The sequence below is a fragment of the Macaca fascicularis genome, chromosome 17 (genome assembly GCF_037993035.2).
Source record: "Macaca fascicularis isolate 582-1 chromosome 17, T2T-MFA8v1.1".
Lineage (NCBI taxonomy): Eukaryota > Metazoa > Chordata > Mammalia > Primates > Cercopithecidae > Macaca > Macaca fascicularis.
Genome location: NC_088391.1, coordinates 2,190,928 through 2,212,269, shown reverse-complemented (window position 1 = coordinate 2,212,269; position 21,342 = coordinate 2,190,928). Strand labels below are relative to the sequence as shown.

Sequence of the window (21,342 nt, the reverse complement as noted above, 5' to 3'; positions counted from 1 at the left end):
AACAAGACTCTGTCTCCAAAAAAAAAAAAAAAAAGAAAAGAAACAGAGAAAATTCAGGGAAGGTGACTTGCAACCTTTCTTGCTAATGTGTTGCTTTCTTCAGCCTTCTGATCATAATGATTCTTAATAATAAATACTGTAGTTTAACTACTTTGGCCCTACTTTAAGGCCAGTTCCTGATGCAATCTCTATAAAAATATAGGATAGTTATATTCAAAAATTCCCATGGTGTTCAGTATATATTTACAAAGGCTTTTTGTTCCTTTTTTTCAATTCAAATGACCCACTTCCCTTAGCATTTCCTCAAAGACTTGGTTTCTCAGTCAATTAATTCTTTTATTGCTTGCCTCTCAACTCTACATTTAATTTTAATTCAAATATGTACAAAACTAAAGGTAGAAAATTAAAACAAATATCTTAATAAACTAGTGTATTAACTATCTCTGATAGATCATCTCATATGCTGTTTGTTTTCTTTTCATTTAATTTTGTTTTCACTAACACCATGATATTCATTTGTCATTAGAAATCAGTTTCTTGCCTCAGTTCCTGGTGCAGAACTTCTTTCTATTGATGTCGACCAGTAATCAGTGAAATGTAGAACTAAACTCAGAAGGCTAAAAATCCTAGGCTGGCTGTGTGGACACCAGCATCCTGGCACCACGGCACCTATAGCACCCAGCACTGGCACCATCTCAGGTCCACAAGCTGGCTGCCAGAAGAGGTTTGCCTTAGGGGTTCCGAAGTATTGCCTCACTGCTACCTCTCTGGCAGTGGGAGTGCTGAGGCCCCATCCCTTCCACGCAGACACATCCTGCTTTCCCACCTCCCCTGAGTGTAAGCTGTGAGTGAGACGGTTACAGATGGAGGAGAGAGGGGAAAGGGAGAGCCCAAGGTGATGAGAAAAAAATATGCCTCTAAAAGAAGGTGAGAAAATGATAGATCTGGAGACACCTCCACCAAGGCAAACTCTGAACTAGAGGTGGTTGTGAGAAATAAGCAGTTTTGAGGGCACATGGTCCTCCTCCCTCATCAGAGGCCCACTCTGCCCTGAAAAGTCCACCCTGCGTTGAGACCAGAGGAGCAACGAGAACAAGAGAGACAGGAAGGGGATGAAGTCCCCCAAATTGGTGATGGAAAAGAAAAAGTGAAGAACATCTAAAGGCTGGCAATCAATGGGCAATTGCAGGAGGAGGGGCATACAGAAGGAGGAGATCACGTGTGAGGACATGTAAGAAGACAGGTGTGAGTCAGATCATCTGTATATACAACTATGAGTGAAATCCTCCCAGAGTGGGAACATTGGCCCTCCTGCCCAATTCTTCAATTATACATAAAGCACTTACCACGAATCGAATAAATAATGAATCTTTTTATAAAGAGTATCCGTCTCGGGGGGAGATTCCAGTTGTAGAGATGTTTCACTTGTGCAAAATATCCAACATATCTATTCTGAAAAGCAACAGAAACCTTACTTTAAGCGGAGATGAAAAGTCTAAAGTCAGCATTTCTTTTTTTTTTTTTTTTTTTTGCCTAAAGCTTGTAAAGGAGGTAAGTAATTAAGAAAACATTTACTGGATGCCCTTATATAACCAGGCGTTTTTCGGGATGCTGCCTCGCAACTATCTACCTCGAGGGGAAAATACTGAATTCAGAGCAATGGGGAAGTAACAAAGATGGAGCCAGGTCCTGTTTATAGGCTGCCTATGGTTGAGACGGCATCTAATCAGCACGACAGAACAGTTACAGCATCATCAGTGTCCAGAGAGAAGCTTAGCTGTGGCTGAGTTGGAGGAAGGCTTGCGGTTTGGTGAAAAGCAGCTTCCTGGGCATGAGAGAAGATGGTATAAGTGAAAACCCCAGAGGATGCCTCCATACCTCAGTAGCAGGTTTCCTGTCATTCTTCTCTGGTTCCTGACAGCTAGAATTTCTTCACTTTGCATTTCCTCAATTCTGTTTTCACAAAGAAGCCCTAGAATTCTCTTAGCCTTGTCCTTTCCCCGGGGCAAGCTGTTCACAATGGCTCTCCCCTGAATCTTTCTTCAAGGTAGTGAAGAGCTCTGGTCCTGAATCAACTGGTTCAGAATTCAAAAGTTGGCCATCATGCTGGCTCCTGCCTGTAATCCCAGCACTTTGGGAGGCCGAGGTAGACAGATCACCTGGCATCAGGAGTTTGAAACCAGCCTCACCAACAGGGTGAAACCCTGTCTCTACTAAAAGTACAAAAATAGGCCATGTGTGGTGATGGGCCCCTATAACCCAGCCACCCGGGAGGCTGAGGCAGGAGAATCGCGGGAACACGAGGTCGAGGTTGCAGTGAGCTGAGATTGCACCAATGCACTCCAGTCTGGGCGACAGAGCAAGACTCTGTCTCAAAAATTAAAAACAAAACAAAACAAAAAAAACCTCGGAAGTTCACAGACTGTTCCTTACCCATTGGGAAATGTTCATTAAAGTAACTAACCCATTGGGAAATGTTCATTAAAGCAACTAACTGCCATACTTTCCTTTAGAAAGGGCCAGTCATGAGGAAGGCTCATGAAAGTTCTTTTTTTTTTTTTTGAGACGGAGTCTCGCTCTGTCGCCCAGGCTGGAGTGCAGTGGCCGGATCTCAGCTCACTGCAAGCTCCGCCCCCCGGGTTCACGCCATTCTCCTGCCTCAGCCTCCCGAGTAGCTGGGACTACAGGCGCCCGCCACCGCGCCCGGCTAGTTTTTTGTATTTTTTTTTTTTAGTAGAGACGGGGTTTCACCGTGTTAGCCAGGATAGTCTCGATCTCCTGACCTCGTGATCCACCCGTCTCGGCCTCCCAAAGTGCTCAGATTACAGGCTTGAGCCACCTTAACTTAGGAGTAGATGTAGTCAGTAGAATGGCCCACAGCGCCGGATCAGAATGTGATGGTGTCTGAGAATCACCAGCAGACACAGAGGGCACTCTGTCCTGAGGTCTTGCCAACAGAGCTCTCACACGTGCAGCTGAGTCCCTGTGTTGCTTTTTCAGTGAATCAGAGAAGATTCAGTTGCAGCCTTTGTTGTGCTAGTTCTGGACTAAAGTTAGGGAAACTATGCAGGACTGCAGAAGAAATGGGGATGGGGAGATGTGTGGGGAGAGTTGGTGAAGGAGCTCCATCTAGCATCCCCTTAACTTCTGCCACTAGATTCTCCACCTTTCCCTAAGGCCTGTAAACCACCAGGGCCCCCATGCTGCTTGTACTCCCATGCTTCCTTCTCCTACAACCTAAGACAACATGGACTTGTAGTAGAAATTAATACAACCAACACATAGGAGGCACTCACTACAAACAAAGAAGATATTATGAGAAAGGGGTGGAAAGATGGGTAAGCCATGGGCTTTGCCTTTAAAAGGGATACAGAAGTCACCACTTCAAATAACTAGAGAGTAACACAAAGTGACGTGGTCCCTAAAAGAAACACAAAGGGCTTTAAGAATTGAAAAAGCAAGAGATGACTTCAGGCTGAGAAGGGAAAGGGACTCTAGGAAAAGGGGCACGAGCAATGGCATGAGGGTATCAAGTGTCCATAGGCTGGGAAACAGCACACAGTCTAAATGTGTGGAGTGTGGGATGTGTGCATGCACACAGCGGAAGAAAAGGCTGGAAAAGTCAAACTGCGGCTCCTGAGTGCCAGGTTGAAACATGTAGTTTATTGCCATTGGCAGTGGGGACACAGTATAGATTTTGAGCATGGAAATGGCATGATTAGGGCTGCACTTCAGTAAATTCACCTGTTACTTTTAGCTTAGGGTCTATGACTATCTTTGTTTTGTTTTGGGCTTGGGTGTGGGAGGGAAGTATCAGTGGATAAGGCTGAGTTCTTCTGGCCCAAAGTCAAGGTTTGGGGCCAGTAGTTACAGTGTTCTTCTAATGGGGCCAAGAGTACTTACTCAGCTCCCACCACTGACAGAAAAACTCATTTACAGCCTCATCCAAATCTATTTAGGAATTCCCAACCCACTCTCACTTCGGTTTCAGGGGCAACATAGAAAAGGCAAAATAAATGAGGCTGTGCACAGCACGAGCTTCAGAGACTGACATCGAGATTTCAGTCCTTGGTTCAAAAGTTACTTTCTCTGAACCTCAATTTTCTAATTTATAAGATGAGAATCATAGCAGTGCCTACTCATAGAGTTACTGAGAATAATAAATGAGATAGTGAATATACAACTCTTAGAATAGTTCAGCAAAGTCTAGAATGTTATAAATGCTATAGGATAAACACCCTGGTTTCTGCAATAAACAAATTACAAGTAATAAAAAATGGTGAGAAATCTCTGAACTTAGATTCTTAAGAGAGACTTAGGAGACACAGCAACCAAATGAATATGTGGACTTTGTTTGAATTCTGATTAAACAAACTAAATTTTCAAAGATTTTAAGACAATTTTGGAAACAAACATGGACTACAAATTTGATATTAAGGATTTTTAAGGTATAATATTTTTAGACATGATAAAAAGTGTTAAGGTTTGTTCTTGTTTTAAGAGTACTTAAAGGTCATACTAAAATGCTTGTGGGATAAAATGATCTGACGGCTGAAATTTCTTTAAAAATAACTCAGATTTAGGGAAAGTAAGAGTGGAGAGTGGGGCTGGGAGGTGTGAGTGGAGCGGGCAAAGAATGGATAAAGTGTGGCTGGCTGCAGGCTGAAATGACTGTTGCAGCAATGTGATGACTATGTGAGGATATACTGTATGATCCTCTGGACTTTTGTATATGATTAAAATTTTCCATAACAAAATGTTTCCAAAACAAAAAACAGAGTAACTGTGTGTGTTTCCTATGGGTGTTATGGGTGTTAAACGAGAGATGTGAAAGCACAACACTGGTGTACGGAAGAGGTTTTGGAAAGTTTATTTCCCCTTTTATTTTCTCTTGTAAAATACACCTTCCCGACAACACACAGAAAAAACACACACACGCGCGCGCGCGCGCACACACACACACACACACACACACCAGGAGTCATCCAAAAACAGTCTTTGTGATGTTTTGCAAGGGTTGAATTGCCCTAGTAAGGGTTTGTGAAGGACTTGGATCTTTTTTACACTGAAATCAAAGGCTGGTGATTTCAGATAAACTTCAGGGTCCTGCAGCCTTGGGTACTGGACCTTCCTACTTTGGGAAAATAATCAACTCCTGAGCTCCGTAAACAATAACCAGGATAGACCAGAAAGCAGGTGCTCTGGGGAGAAGCCAGAGTCCCCAGCATGTGGGCAGCACCTGAAGCCTGACCCTCAGACTCAGGAGGGACCAAGGCCTGTTGCAGGGCACCCAACTGCTGCTGCCTGATCACCAGGGTCTAAAATGAAACCAAGTAACAGGTGGCAATCTTAACCCACTCCCCTAAAAAAAACTCCCACTTTTTAAAAGAAAACTTACCTGAGAAGGAGTTTCTACTCCCTGAAATTTACTGCTGTTGGTTTTATCTGTTCGCCTTTCTCCAAAATAATATAGGCTTTCCTACAAAAAAAAGGGTACAATCCAACCATGGTTCATCTGCACTCTTTCCTTTCCTAGATTAGGTACCCTTAGTGTTTCTACGCCCACCTTCTTTCCTAAAGTCAGTGATTTGTTTGTTTCTTTGTTTTTTGGTAGTCTTGCTCTGTGACCCAGACTGGAGTACAGCGGCAGGATCTAAGCTCACTGCAACCTCTGCGTCCTGGGTTCAAGCGATTCTACTGCCTCAGCCTTCTGAGTAGCTGGGACTACAGGTGTGTACCACCATGCTCAGCTAATTTTTTGTATTTTTAGTAGAGATAGGGGTTTCACCGTGTTGGCCGGGGTGCTCTCAAACTCCTGACCTCAAGAGATCCGCCTGCCTCAGCTTCCCAAGTGCTGGGATTAAAGATGTGAGCCACCCGTGCCCGGCCGCAGTGATCTTTGGGTAGAGGCTACCCAAAATAACAAAATTAGGACTTCTCTCATTCAAGCATTCACAAATTCATAAAATTTTAGAGCTGGAAAGACCTTAGAAAGCATCTGGTCCAACCCTTCTTTCCATATTACAAATGACAACAGTGAGACCAAAAGAAAACCAAGCAATCTGCCCTGGAGATGCTGCAGCCAGTTAGAGGCAGCTCAGGCCTGGAATACAGGTCCCTGGATCTCAGTCTAGGGCTCCGGATCAATAGCTGTCAATGACTGTCAAACGTTTGTTTTTTAAGCTGCAATCCACATTAATAAACCTAGGAGACACACACACACACACACACACACACACACACACCAATATTTAAACCTTTTGGTATTTTCTATTCTGGTCTATTCCACTTTATTTTTAAAAGATGTCAGTTACAACCCAGTAACTTTATTTTACAACTCACTGATAAATCATGATCCATAGCTTGAAAAACACCATCCTAGAACATCCATTTTCAAAATCTGTGTATCTCAAATTAGAGAAACCAAAGGTGGTGGAACTTGAGTGCTGGGCATTGTGCGTAACCACCACCTCTTCCCGAGACTGTCGGCCAAACAACTCAAGCGGAGCTGCTGGAAATGGCAGCATCTCAGCAAGAAGATGGCAGAAAGAAAAATGACTGAGAACTCTGCTTTAAGTGGAAACAGCCCACCTTGTCTTATCAGAAATTTCTAGAGGTCACAGACTCCATGTCTTGACTAAGCAAAGCCATTTACATTCAGGAGAGGCTTTGTTCTGAGTTGTGAAATGTTGCTTTTTATCTACCTAAGAGTTGTGAGGATGGTCAAGGCTGGAGTCATCTAATTAAGCTTGATACTATTCTCACGAGGAAGGAAGAAGTCATGGTACTGGCAGGAGTAAGAGCAGGGCCAGGTGAAGTGAGGGAAGCATCTTGATTACTGAATTTTTTTTATTTGTGTAACATGGTTTTACTCCCCTCACCTTAATCCTTCCCCAACAGGTCTTGTCTTTATTTAAAATGTTGATATTGTATACATCATAAATTTTTTGCATTAATTTTTATTGTTAAAATATTGCATTAAAATTATTTATTTTAATGATCGCAATTTTTAGCATTCCCTTAAATTTTGCACCCCATTGACCTCACTCTTGTCCCGGCCCAAAGAGATTCTTAAGTCAGCTACTAACCAGTGCATGGTAAACAAGAAAGTATCGAAAACAGAGTTTCTAAAAACTGCTTCTCGAATTACAATTTTACTAAGCATCATGACTAAAATAATCATCTTAACGTCCTACCAGTGATGTTTCAGAACTAGCAAACTCAGTTATCATAAGACAAAGTTTGTAGAACATCTTTCATACCTCTGCAGTTAAAAATATTTCGGAGGCAATAAGGAAGGCACAAATCATAGTTCCAGTTCTTCCTAGAAAAGAAAAGAAGTTAGTTCAAGGAACATACGTGGTATAAAAATACACTCAGAAATATTCAAGGAGTGCATTTTAAGTTGATTTTCTCTCTTTTTTTGAGACAGGGTCTTGCTGTGTTACGCAGGCTGGAGTGCAGTCGCACAATCTTGGCTCACCGCAACCTCCGCCTCACAGGTGAAAAACACGCAAATTACATTTACAGTAAAAATATCTCTCACCACCTGTCCACAAAAGGACACGAGGAGGTTTTTACTAAATCTGTAAGAAAGCAATGATTCATGTCTTTTATACTTTTTTTGGATAATAGTAAAAAAGAAAAATTCCCAACTCATTTAGTATATTAATATAACTGATTCCAAAATTGCACAAATACAGTAGAAGAAAAGATAACTTTACACCAGTCTCAAATACAAATGTAGATTTACAAACATACACATATTTTTAAAGTGAATTCAGCAATGTAGAAACACCATGTATCAACACCAAGTGCCATTTCTCTTAAGGATGCAAGGATGTTTTTTCCAGGACGGCAGATGACAGGCTTTAGCATGCCTCAGTCATTTGGAAATAGCAAGCAAGGACCTAAAGACCAACTCTGTGCGCTTTAATTTAAGAAAGACAATGGCAGTTCCCGGGAATTAGGAAGGACACCCAGATCCTGGGGAGGACAAGGCAGGCCAGCAGCCCCCATGACAGCATTGGACTGACAGAAGTGGTGAGTGGCGCCCCGGTATGTGAGACAGACAGACAGACAGACAGACAGACAGACAGACAGCCCCTCTGTCCCATCTTTCCGCCGAATTTTCGGACTGACAGAAGTGAGTGAGTGGCGCCCCGGTGTGTGAGACAGACAGACAGACAGACAGACAGCCCCTCTGTCCCATCTTTCCGCCGGATTTTCGGACTGACAGAAGTGAGTGAGTGGCGCCCCGGTGTGTGAGACAGACAGACAGACAGACAGACAGCCCCTCTGTCCCATCTTTCCGCCGGATTTTCGGACTGACAGAAGTGAGTGAGTGGCGCCCCGGTGTGTGAGACAGACAGACAGACAGACAGACAGCCCCTCTGTCCCATCTTTCCGCCGGATTTTCGGACTGACAGAAGTGAGTGAGTGGCGCCCCGGTGTGTGAGACAGACAGACAGACAGACAGACAGCCCCTCTGTCCCATCTTCCCACCGGATTTTCGGACTGACAGGAGTGAGTGGCGCCCCGGTGTGTGAGACAGACAGACAGACAGACAGACAGCCCCTCTGCCCCATCTTCCCACCGGATTTTCGGACTGACAGAAGTGAGTGAGTGGCGCCCCGGTGTGTGAGACAGACAGACAGACAAACAGCCCCTCTGTCCCATCTTCCCACCGGATTTTCGGACTGACAGAAGTGAGTGAGTGGCGCCCCGGTGTGTGACACAGACAGACAGACAGACAGACAGACAGACAGCCCCTCTGCCCCATCTTCCCACCGGATTTTCGGACTGACAGAAGTGGTGAGTGGCGCCCCGGTGTGTGAGACAGACAGACAGACAGACAGCCCGCCCCTCTGTCCCATCTTCCCACCGGAGATCCAAGCCACCGGCAGAGGAAGCGCCTTGTGTCTCCCCAGCCTTGGAGCTAACTTGAGGCGAGACTTGGAGACTTTGCGAGGGAAAGACACAGGGGAACGCTGCCGGCACTTTCCCAGCTGGACAAGACTGGGGGATCTTCCCTGCAGGGCTCCACCCTCTTGTGCCCCCAGTCCCGCTACCCCGAGGGCCGAGGCGGGAGCTCCGATTACTGTGCGCCCCGGAAATCCGCCCGTCGCCTGAGGCAACAGAGCGCTCCGCCCAATGAACAGGGACCAAGCGCGCGGCCAGCGGCTCCGGCACCAGCCAGCTCTTACCCACGGCGCCCTCTACTGGCTGGTAGTCAAACCACACACGCAGCATAAAACCTGCAGACAGAAGCGCACGGGCCAAAAACACCCTACCCAGCGCGCTCTACAGTCCACCCCCTAGGGAGGAGGGAAAGGGAAAGAAGAAAATAATAATAATAATAATACAGGAGAGGAAAGAAAAAGAAAAAACCCTACCCAAACAAAAATAATTACACAGATTAGAAGTGCTAGCATCTCCAGAAGAGAAGGACCCGTGCAAGAATTCTGGCACCATGAGAAATCTGAATGTAGCGACACTACCAAAGCATCACACCAGCTCTCTGGCAATGCTTCCTACCAAAATGAAAACTCAGAAATGACAATAAACAATTCAAAGCTTGGGTTGCAAGGAAGCTCAATGAGATTCAAGGTTGAAATCAACAAAAAGAAACTTCTAAATCAATCCAGGAAAAGGTGGAAGAGATAAACATCTTAATAAGAAATCAATCAGAACTTCTGGAATTAAAAAAACTCAAGGAATTTCAAAATACAATTGAAACCTTTATCAATAGACTGGATAAAGTAGAAAACATAATTTCAGAGCTTGAAGACTGGTCTTTTGAACCAATCCAGTTAGACAAAAATAAAGAAAAAAGATTTTTTAAAAGTGAAGAAAGTCAGAATATGAGATTATGTAAAGTGACCAAACCTACAAATTACTAGTATTCCCTAGAGAGAAAGAGAAAAAGAAAACAATCTGGAAAACATATTTCATTTCTTGAAAATAATTCAAGAAAATGTATTGAATCTTGCTAGATGGACATCTAAGTACAATAAAGCCAGACAGCACCTGTGAGATACTATAAAAAATGAACATTACCAAGGCATATACTCACCAGACTGTCCAAGGTCACTGTCAAAGAAAAAGCCCTAAAGGCACTAGAGAAAAAGGCCAGATCACATACGAAGTTAGCCCCATCAGGATAACAGTAGACGTCTCAGCAGAAACCTCACAAGCCAGGAGAGATTGAGGGGTCTATTTTCAGAATTCTGAAAGAAAATAAATCATAATCAAGAGATTCATATCCTGCCAAACTAAGCTTCATGACTGAAGGAGAAATAGAAACATTTTTCTAGAGAAGCAAATGCCAAGAGAGTTCATCGCCACTAGACCAGTCTTACAAGAGATGCCTAAGGGAGTTGTAAACATGGAAATGAAAGAATGATACCTGCTATCATAAAAACACACTTAACTACATAGCTCACAGACCCTATAAAACAACCACACAATAGAAAGTACAAAGAAACCAGTTAACAATTTCATGATAGGGTGAAAAGCTCACATGTCAATATTAACCTTGAATGTAAATGGTTTAAACCACTTAAAAGTCACAGAGTGGGCTGGGTGCAGTGGCTCATTCCTGTAATCCCAGCGCTTTGGGAGACCAAGGCGGGCGGATCATGAGGTCAGGAGATCAAGACCATCCTGGCCAACATGGTGAAACCCTCTCTCTACTAAAAATATAAAAATTAGCCAGGCGTGGTGGCACATGCCTATAATCCCAGCTACTCAGGAGGCTGAGGCAGGAGAATCACTTGAACCCAGGAGTCAGAGGTTGTGGTGAGCCAATATCGTGCCACTGCACTCTAGTCTGATGATAGAGTGAGAGTCTGTCAAGAAGGGAAAGAAAAGAAAAGAAAAGAAAAGAAAAGAAAGAAAGAGAGAGAGAAAGAGAGAGAGAGAAAGAAAGAAAGAAAGAAAGAAAGAAAGAAAGAAAGAAAGAAAGAAAGAAAGAAAGAAAAAGAAAAGAAAGAAGGAAAGAAAGAAAGAAAGAAAGAAAGAAAGAAAGAAAGAAAGAAAGAAAGAAAGAAAGAAAGAAAGAAAAAGAAAGAAAGAAAGAAAAGTCAGAGTGGCAAGTTGGATTAAAAAAACAAAACCCATCTGTCTGCTGTCTTCAGGAGACCCATCTCACATGTAACAACACCAATAGGTTCAAAGTAAAGGGCTGAAGAAAGATCTATCACACAAACAAAACACAAAAAAGAGCAGGGGTCACTATTCCTAAAACAGATAAAACAGGCTTTAAATCAACAACAGTAAAAAAGGACAAAGAAGGGCATTACATAATGATAAGGAGTTCAACAAGAAGCCTTAACTATCCTAAACATATATGCACCCAACATTGGCTCACGTGGGTTAATAAAACAGATACTTCTAGACCTATGAAAAGACTTAGCCACACAACAATAGTCAGGGGATTTCAACACCCCACTGACAACATTACACAGATCATAAAGACTGAAAACTAACAAAGAAATTCTGGACTTAAATTCAACACTTGACCAATTGGACCTAATAGAAACCTAAAGAACTCTTAGCGTTTTGGGAGGCCGAGGCGGGTGGGCGGATCATGAGAACAGGAGTTCGAGACCAGCCTGGCCAATATGGTGAAACTCCGTTGCTACTAAAAATGCAAAAATTAGTCCGGCATGGTAGCAGGTGCCTGTAATCCCAGCTACTCGGGAGGCTGAGGCAGGAGAATTTCTTGAACCCAAGAGGCAGAGGTTGCAGTGAGCCAAGATCATGGCACTGCACTCCAGCCTGGACAACAGAGCATGACTCCATCCCAAAAAAACAAACAAAACACCCACAAACCAAAAAAGCCCTAGATCAGATGTATTCACAGCTGAATTCTATCAAATATACAAAGAAGAACTGATGCCAGTTCTACTGAAACTATTCCAAAAAATTGAGGAGGGACTCTTCTCTAATTCATTCCATGAATCCTGCATCACCCTGAAACCAAAACCTGGCAAAGACACAATAAAAAAAAGAAAACTAAAGGGTAATCTCAATGATGAAGACAGCCACAAAAATCCTTAACAAAACACTGGGAAACCAAATCCAACAGCACATCAAAAAATTCACAATCAAGTAAGCTTCATTCCAAGGATACAAGGTCCAGCACATGCAAATCAATAAATGTGATTCACCACACAAAGAGAATTAAACAGAAACCACATGATCATCTCAATAGATGCAGAAAAAAAAGCATTTGATAAAATTCAACATCTTTCTTGATAAAAAAATAAAAAAACACTCAAGAAACTAGGAATCAAAGGAACATACTTCAAAATAGAGCCATGGGCCAGGTGCAGTGGCTCACATCTGTAATCCCAGCACTTTGGGAGGCCAAGGCAGGCAGATCACTTGAGGTCAGGAGTTCAAGACCAGCCTGGCCAACATAGTGAAACTCCATCTTTACTAAAAATACAAAAATTAGCCGGGCGTGGTGTCGCACACCTGTAATCTCAGTGACTCAGAAGGCTGCGGCAGGAGAATCGCTTGAACCCAGGAGGCGGAGGTTGCAGTGTGCCGAGATTGCGCCACTGTACTCCAGCCTGGATAACAGAGCAAGACTCCATCTTAAAAAAACAAAAAGAAAAACAAAAACAAAAAAACAGGCTGGGCACGGTGGCTCATGCCTGTAATGCCAGCACTTTGGGAGGCTGAGGTAGGTGGATCACCTGAGGTCAGGTGCTCGAGAGCAGCCTGGCCAACGTGGTGAAACCCCATCTCTACTAAAAATACAAAAATTAGCTGGGCATGGTGACAGGCACTTGTAATCCCAGCTACTTGGGAGGCTGAGGCAGGAGAACTGCTTGAACTTGGGAGGTGGAGGTTGCAGTGAGCCAAGATTCCGCCATTGCACTCCAGCCTGGGCAACAAGAGCAAAACTCCATCTCGAAAAAAAAAAAAAAAGAAATCATTTCCTTTGCAGCATCATGGATGCAGCTGAAGTCATTATCCTGAGCAAATTAATGCAGGAACGAAAAACCAAATACCGTATGTTCTCACTCATAAGTGAAAGCTAAACAATGGGTGCTCATGGACATCAAGTCGGCAATAATGGACACTGGGGAGTTCTAGAGGGGGCACAGCAGAAAAGAGCACAGGTTGAAAAACTAACTATTGGGTCCTATGCTCAGTACCTGGATGATGCAATCAATCATACCCCAAACCTCAGCATCACACGATATTACCAATAAACCTGCACATGTACTTCCGAAACTAAAATAAAAGTTACATTATACCAAAAAAACTAAGCTCAAAAAGAAAACAAATGTGTTTTTCCCATTAAAAGACAAACAATAAAAGAGTACAAGAATCATCCTATATCAGAAATCTGTATTAATGCAATTTATCATATTCATTGATTAAAGAAGACATACCTTACAATTATCTCAATAATGCAGGAAAAAGCATTCACTACAATTCACCTGTGGCTTTAAAAATTCACAAAAACTAGGAAACCTCCTTAACTCAACAAAGAGAATCTACCAAAATACCTACCAGGAACATCATATTAATGACATAATATTGACAGCATTTTCTTTAAAGCCTGGAATTAAACGAAAATGCCCTCTCTTCACTGCTTCTGTTTAACAATATACCGCAGGCCTAAGTGTAGAAAGCCAGTGTAGCAAGTAAGTCTGTAGAATAACTCCTTAATCTAATGAGAGAGTTTAGGAAGATTTCTAGATGCAGGCTCAACATAAATAAAAATTAATAGCTAAATCAAGGATGCAGGTTGAAATCTTTACAGTAATTACTAAAAACACAGAAAAGAAGTATATGACTTCCAAGGTAATGACAGAGGGTGAGAAGGAAAGAATTATATTATTAAAATTCAATCAAACGAAAACAGAATGTCAGTAGGAATATAGGAGAGTTAAATAAAATAATTGACAAATAGATGTACATAGAACGCTGTTCTCAACAATGCGTAATACATGTTCTTTTGAAATGTACAGAAAACATCTGATAATATCGACCAAATTCTGGGCCATAAAGCAAGTCTAAACAATTTTCAAAGAACTAAAAAAGAAAAAAAATACATAGTATGTTCTGTGTCCACAACACAATATAATCAGAAATCAAAAATTTAAAGATAAATACAAAATTTTCATGTTTGGAAATAAGGAAATATACTTCCACAAAACTCATGGGTCAAAAAAAAGCAAGCACAGTCAAAACTGGAAAATAGTTTGAACTAAGTAAAATAAAAACACTACAAATAAAAATTTATGGGATGAAGCTAAAGCAATTCTTGGGGAAAACTTGTAGCCTTAAATGGTAAATAGAAAAGACAGTGGTCGACACTCTAAGAATTATCCATGTCAAGAAGTCAGGAAAAGAACAAATTAACCCAAAGAGTGCAGAAGAAAATATGAAATATAATAGTAATTGATGAAATAAAAAATAAATTAAAAATAGAGACCACCAATAAGGCCAAAAATTTGGTACTTTTAAAAGACTAGTAAAATTGATAAATCCCTGGTGAGACTAATCAAAAGAAAAAAGGGGAGAAGGTACCAAGAAAGCAATGTAAGGAATAAGAAAAGAAACACCTCTGTAGACATTAAAATGGTAAAATGATATTGTGAACAATTTGATGTTAAGACAGTTCAAAGTTAGATTAAATGGACAAATGCTGGGAAAACTATAATCTACCAAAATGGGCAAATAAAATTATTAACAAATTCTATATGTGGAATTGAGCCATAATTTAAAGACTTCCCTCCAGAAAAAACTCTAGGCCAATGTGCCTTCACTGGTGAATTTCACTTTATACTTAAGAAGGAAGAAAATCAGCACGCATAAATTTACCCAGAGAATAAAAACAGAGAAAATGAAATCTAACTCATTTTACAAAGCCAAGATTTGAAAAAAACTATGAGGAAGGAAAATTATAACCAATCGCCCAGATGACATGAATTTAAAAATCCTAAACAAAATATTAACAAACAGGATCTGGCAATTTAATAATAAAATAATTTAATGATTATTTAACAAAATAATACAGCACAATTACGTTTATTCCAGAAATATGTTGGTTTACCACTTAATCAATGTAATTAACCACATTCATTTATAGGATAAAGTAGAAAAATTATCATCTCAAAGATTCAGAAAAATCTTTAAAAATTCAACATCCATTCATGATTAAAAAAAAACTCTTAGTAAACTAAAGGAATTTCTTTTTTCTTTCTTTCTTTTGTTTTGTTTTGTTTCGTTTTGTTTCGTTTTTTGAGACAGAGTCTCACTCTGTTATCCAGGCTGGAGAGCAGCAGTGCGATGTTGGCTCACTGCAGCCTCTGCCTCCTGGGTTCAAGTGATTCCCTCTCCTCAGCCAGGGTAGTTGGCATTGCAGGCATGCGCCACCACACCTGGCACATTTTTGTATTTTTTAGTAGAGATGGGGTTTCACCATGTTGCCTAGGCTGGTCTTAAACTTCTGGCCTCAAGTGATCTGCCCCGCTGGGCCTCCCAAAGTGCTGGGATTACAGGTATAAGTCACGGCGCCCAGCCAAGGAATTTCTTAATCTGATAAATGGTAGCTCTCACACACACGCACGCGCGCACACACACACACACATTCATAAAGCAATTGGAGAGATGTTGAAAGCTTTTCCTTTGAGAATGGAACTGTATGTTGATGGTTGCTATTGCCACTTGTAATTTTACGCTGTACTAAAGGTTCTAGCCAGTGCTAGGGGAGAGAAATGACTGAAATGGAAAAAATACAATTTATTATTTTCATATGACGTAATCATGTGCCATAAAATCCAAAAGAATCTATAGATAAATTAGTAGAACTAATAAATGAGTTTAGGCTGGACACAGTGGCTCAGGCCTGCAGTCCTAGCACTCTGGGAGGCAGAGGCTGAGGCTGGCAGATCACTTGAGCCTAGGAGTTTGAGACCTACCTGGGCTACATAGCAAAACCCCATCTCTACAAAAAAATGAAAAAATTAGCTGGGCATGGTGGCACCTGCCTGCAGTCCTAGCTACTCAAGAGGCTGATATGGGAGGATCACCTGAGCCCAGGGAGGTTGAGGCTATAGTGAGCCATGATCGTGCCACTGCACTCCAGCCTGGGTGACAGAATGAGACCCTACCTCAAAAAAAAAAAAAAAAAAAGTGAGTTTAGGAAAGTTGCTAATTGCAAGATTAATTAATGAACTGCATTTAAAACAACAAAAAACATTTAGAAAATAAACATTTTAAAGGGATGTCATTTAAATAATCACAAAAGAAGTCTAGGAATAAATCTCACCAAAAATACGCAAGCTTTCTACACAGAAAACGAGAAAGCATTGTAAAGAGAAATTGAAGAGGACCCAACTCAATGAGAGAACACCTCTGTTCATGGGTTGGATGAGTCAATATTGTAAAAATTCAATTCTCCCCAGTCTATAAATTCAATGCAATTCCAAGCAAATTTCTATCCAGTGTGTGTAATTTGACTAGTTGATTCCCAAATTTATATGGAAATGTAGATGACCTAAAATACCCAAACCATTGTGAAGAAAAAGAAAAAGATGGTTATCCTCACATGACTGGAAATGAGGACGTATTAGAAAGCTACAGTAAGATAGTTGTGCTGTTGGCACACAGATGAAAAATCGATGAACAGAACAGAAAGGTCGGAAACAGATTCATGTTCTGCAGGGTACTAAAGCAATGAAAATCTTCTCACCCGTGTGCTGGAATAATTGGATAGCCATACATGGAAAAAGATGAAACCTGATGCCTTCCTCACACCACACATATAAATCAATTTTAAAAGGAATGAACCTTCTAGAAGAAAACATAGTAGTAAAATGTCCTTTAAACTCAAAGAAAATTGTCTTAATCAGGACACAAACGCACAAACTGTATAAAGGGAAAGCATGATACCTACGACGGTAACACAACTAAGAACTTCTGTCAACCACAGGATACTCCTGAGAGAGAGAAAAGGCAAATCACAGAGCAGAAAAGCTTTCCTGAATACATTTATGATCAATAACAGAACTGAAATCAGAATGCATAAATAATTCCTACAATCAAGAGAAAAAGGATGAATAAACCAGGAGAAAAATGGTTAAGAAAATTAAAAAGTTACTTTACAGAAAGGATATCCAAATACTTAATAATCTTAAGAAAACTTCCTCAATCTTATTAGTAATTACAGAAATGCAAATGATCACCACCATAAGATGCCATCACACAAACCCCCAAAGGCTAAAAATAGAAATACTCAGAATTGTAAGTATTGGGGAAGACATGGAATGCTTGAAGTGTACAATACCAGTGGAGTAAAAATCGGTACTACTGTTTTAGAAAACAGGTGACATTATCAAGTAAAGTTCAAGATTCATTACCCTAAGACAGAACAATTTTAGTCCAAGGTATATACTCAACAAAAATGTGGCCGTATGTGCAACAAGAAATGTGTATTTTTAAAAGCAGTATTATTGGGTTAGGCGCGGTGGCTCATGCCTGTAATCCCAGCACTTTGGGAGGCAGAGGAAGGCGCATCACTTGAGGTTAGGAGTTTGAGGCCAGCCTGGACAACATGGCAAAACCCCATCTCTACTAAAAATACAGCTGGGTGTGATGGTGGATGCCTGTAATCCCAGCTACTTGGCCGGGCGCGGTGGCTCACACCTGTAATCCCAGCACTTTGGGAGGCCGAGGCGGGCGGATCACAAGGTCAGGAGATCGAGACCACGGTGAAACCCCGTCTCTACTAAAAATACAAAAAATTAGCCGGGCGCGGTTGTGGGCGCCTGTAGTCCCAGCTACTCGGGAGGCTGAGGCAGGAGAATGGCGTGAACCCGGGAGGCGGAGCTTGCAGTGAGCCGAGATCGCGCCACTGCCCTCCAGCCTGGGCGACAGAGCGAGACTCCGTCTCAAAAAAAAAAAAAAAAAAAAAAAAAAATCCCAGCTACTTGGGAGGCTCAGACACGAGAATTGCTTGAACTCAGGAGGCAGAGGTTACGATGAACTGAAATCATGCCACTGCACTCCAGTCTGGGTGATAGAGTGAGATTTTATCTCAAAAAAAAAAAAAAAAAAAAAAAAGCAGCACTATTTATCACAGTAAAAACTGGACACAACCTAAATGTAATAGAAAAAAAGAGATTCCATTTTCAGTCACAATTTGTGTAGGAATGAATTTTTGAAAAGATGTGAAAGACATGATAAAAAAAAGTATAAAATATTATTAAACAATGAACAAGGTAATTCACATGTACAACTCAATATCTCAAAGTTGTCAGTTCTGTCAAGTTAATCTATAAATTCAATGTAGTTCCAACAAAAATCATAAAAGTGTTTTATTATGGCAGTTCACAAAATCATTTTAAAATTGAATGTAATAATTAAGTTCCAAGGAGAGCAAGACTATTGTGCCTTTATCAAACTATATTATAAAGCTACAATAATCACAAAAGTGTGGTAGAGAGAACTTAGAAACAGTTTTGAATATGTATAGAAACTTGGTATATTACTGAGAGGAATTACGAATTAATGAAGAACAAAATAGCATGCAATTGATGGTGTTAGGGCAATTGGCTATCTATATGAACAAAATACTTCCCCCAACTTCCAATTAGATTAAAGACCCAAATATTAAAAATGGAACTTGAATATTTTTGAAGAAATGTGGAATATCTTTACTACATCAGTATCGGGGTGAATTTCTTAAATGTGACAGAAAAGCATGAAATACATACACACACATAGATGAACAAATTTTACTACATTCAAAATTACAAACTTCTCTCCAGGCATGATGGCTCATGCCTGTAATCCCAGCACTTTGGGAAGCTGAGGTGGGTGGATCACTTGAGTCCAGGAGTTCGAGACCAGTCTGGGCAACATAGTGAGACCCTGTCTCTACCAAAATACAAAAATTAGCCAGACATGGTGATGCTCACCCGTAGTCCCACCTACTCAGAGGGGCTGAGATGGGAGGATCGCTTGAGCCCCAGGAGGTTCAGGCTGCAATGAGCCGAGATCGTGCCACTGCACTCCAGCCTGGGTGGCAGAGTGAGACCATGTCTCAAAACAAAACAAAAATTTACAAACTTTTGTACAACAAAATAAATCACAATCAAATTTGAAAGGCAACATGTTGGGAGAATATAATTGTAACACTAAGAAAAATTGGCATTCAGGTTCTTTGAAGAACTCCTATAAATCAATATAAAATATGTTTACTATCATGATACTATTGGTAACCTGCAGGCAGCAACCACAGAAGACAGCAAGACTAATATGAATGAGCACTTAAAAAAAGAGGCTGCTCTGGTACATACCAGCTGAATAATAGCCCTCTAAACAACCTTTAACAATATCAACAAAATATTCTGTGAACACAGAATAATGTAAACCCCCTCTCAGCAAAAAAGAAAAAAGTCAAATTTGAAATGAATGCTTTCCTTCAAGCAAGGAATTAGCATTAGTTAATAGAAAACTGATGCTAACTTCTTGAATAATAACATTTTAGGTTAGGCAATGTGAAATGGCCACTTTTAAAGCAAAAGATGGTTAAAAACTGCCCATTTCAAATGATTCAGCCTCTATATTCTTAATTTAACTATGGTATTGTAAACTGCCAGTTTATATACAATATTCCAATCTGTAGAGCTAAACACAGAACCTGTATATTAACTAATGCGCTTGAAACTAGCCAATAAGACTAAAACTTGATTTTACTGAATTATGTAAGTCAGTTTACAGTGTTACGTTTTCCTGGAATTTGATATAAAAATTGATTTACAGCCCACTAAAAATGTAATTATTTATGCTTGTCAAAAATTGTGAAATATGCTTAGATGATTATTTAAAGCCTAAACCTGAATGAGAGAAAATCTAGCTAAACTTAAATTGGTTGGACTTACAAAATGGGGCTTTTTCCCCCATTTTAACCCCACCAATGTCAACTTCTTTGTATCATTAGACTATAAAAATTCCAGTATAATTTTTGAAATAGCATCTCTGTTGGCTCCCTTAATCTAACAGTTCTCACAAAGTTTAAGAACAACCTTAATATTACTGGAACAAAAACAGACATATAGACCAATGGAACAGAACAGAAAGCCCAGAATAAATCCATGCATTTATAGTCAGCTGATGTTCAACAAAGGTGCCAAGAGTCCAAGATGGGGAAAGGACAGTCTCTTCAATAAACGATACTGGGCAAACTGAATATCCACTGGTGGAAGAATGAAATTACACCCTATCTCACCCATATACAAAAATCAACTCAAAGTAAATGCTTAACTGTGAAACCTGAAATTGAAAAACTACTAGAAGAAAACATAGGTGAAAATCTTCTTGACATTGGTCTGGGACAAGATATTTTTGGATATGACTGAAAAGCATAGGCAACAAAAGAAAAAGTAGACAAATGATACTGTATCAAACTAAAATGCTTTTGCACAGCAAAGGAAACATTGATGGAGTAAAGAGACAACCTACAGAACAGGAGAAAATATCTACAAAGCATACATTCGATAACAGGTTAACAGATTTTTTAAACAAATGAACTCAGACAACACAATAGCAAGAGAACAAGTTACTTCTCTAGAAAATGGGCAAAGAACCTGAAAAGATATTTCCCAAAAGAAGACACACAAGTGGCCAAGAGGTATATGAGGAAATGCTAAACATCGTTAATCATCGGGGAAAAGCAAATTAAACACAAAGTGATATCCTCACGCCTGTTAGAACGGTCATTAACAAAAAGACAAAAGAGTTGGTGAGGATGTAGAGAAAAGGGATCCCCCTCGTACACTGTTGGTGTGAATGTAAATTAGTAGTTATTATGGAAAACAGCACTGAGATCCCTCAGAAAACCAAGAATAGAACTACCATATGATTTGGAGATTCCACTTCTGGGTATATATCCAAAGGAAATGAAATCTGCACTCCTGCGTTCACTGCAGCATTATTCCTAATACCCAAGCTATGGAGTCCATGTAAATGTCATCAGTGGAGGAATGGATAAAGAACATGTGGCATGTGCAAATAAAGGCATACTCTTCAGCCTGAGAGGATATCCTGTCACTTGAGACAATATGAATGAACCTGGAGAACACTATGCTAAGTGAAATAAGCCAGGCATAGAAAGACAAATACTGCACGTCCCACTTATTTGTGGAATCTAAAAAAGTCAGATTCATAGAAGCAGAGAGTAGAATGGTGGTTACCAGGGGCTGGGGGGGACAAAACTCGGGGAATTGTAGAGATATTGGTTTTTACTTTATTATTATATTTTTAAGATAGAGTTTTGTTCTTGTTGTCCAGGCTAGAGTGCAATGGTGC

The 21,342-nt window shown here is 40.6% G+C and overlaps 1 protein-coding gene across 1 annotated transcript in view; it reads right to left on the bottom strand.

The window, feature by feature from the left end:
• The window catches only part of TPTE2 (transmembrane phosphoinositide 3-phosphatase and tensin homolog 2), a 151,019-nt gene that overhangs the window by 8,537 nt on the left and 121,140 nt on the right, over positions 1-21,342 (bottom strand). Inside the window, 3 exon segments of the mRNA XM_065532949.2 lie at positions 1,347-1,452; positions 5,399-5,479; positions 7,263-7,324. Coding sequence (XP_065389021.1) covers positions 1,347-1,452; positions 5,399-5,479; positions 7,263-7,324 — 249 coding nt within the window.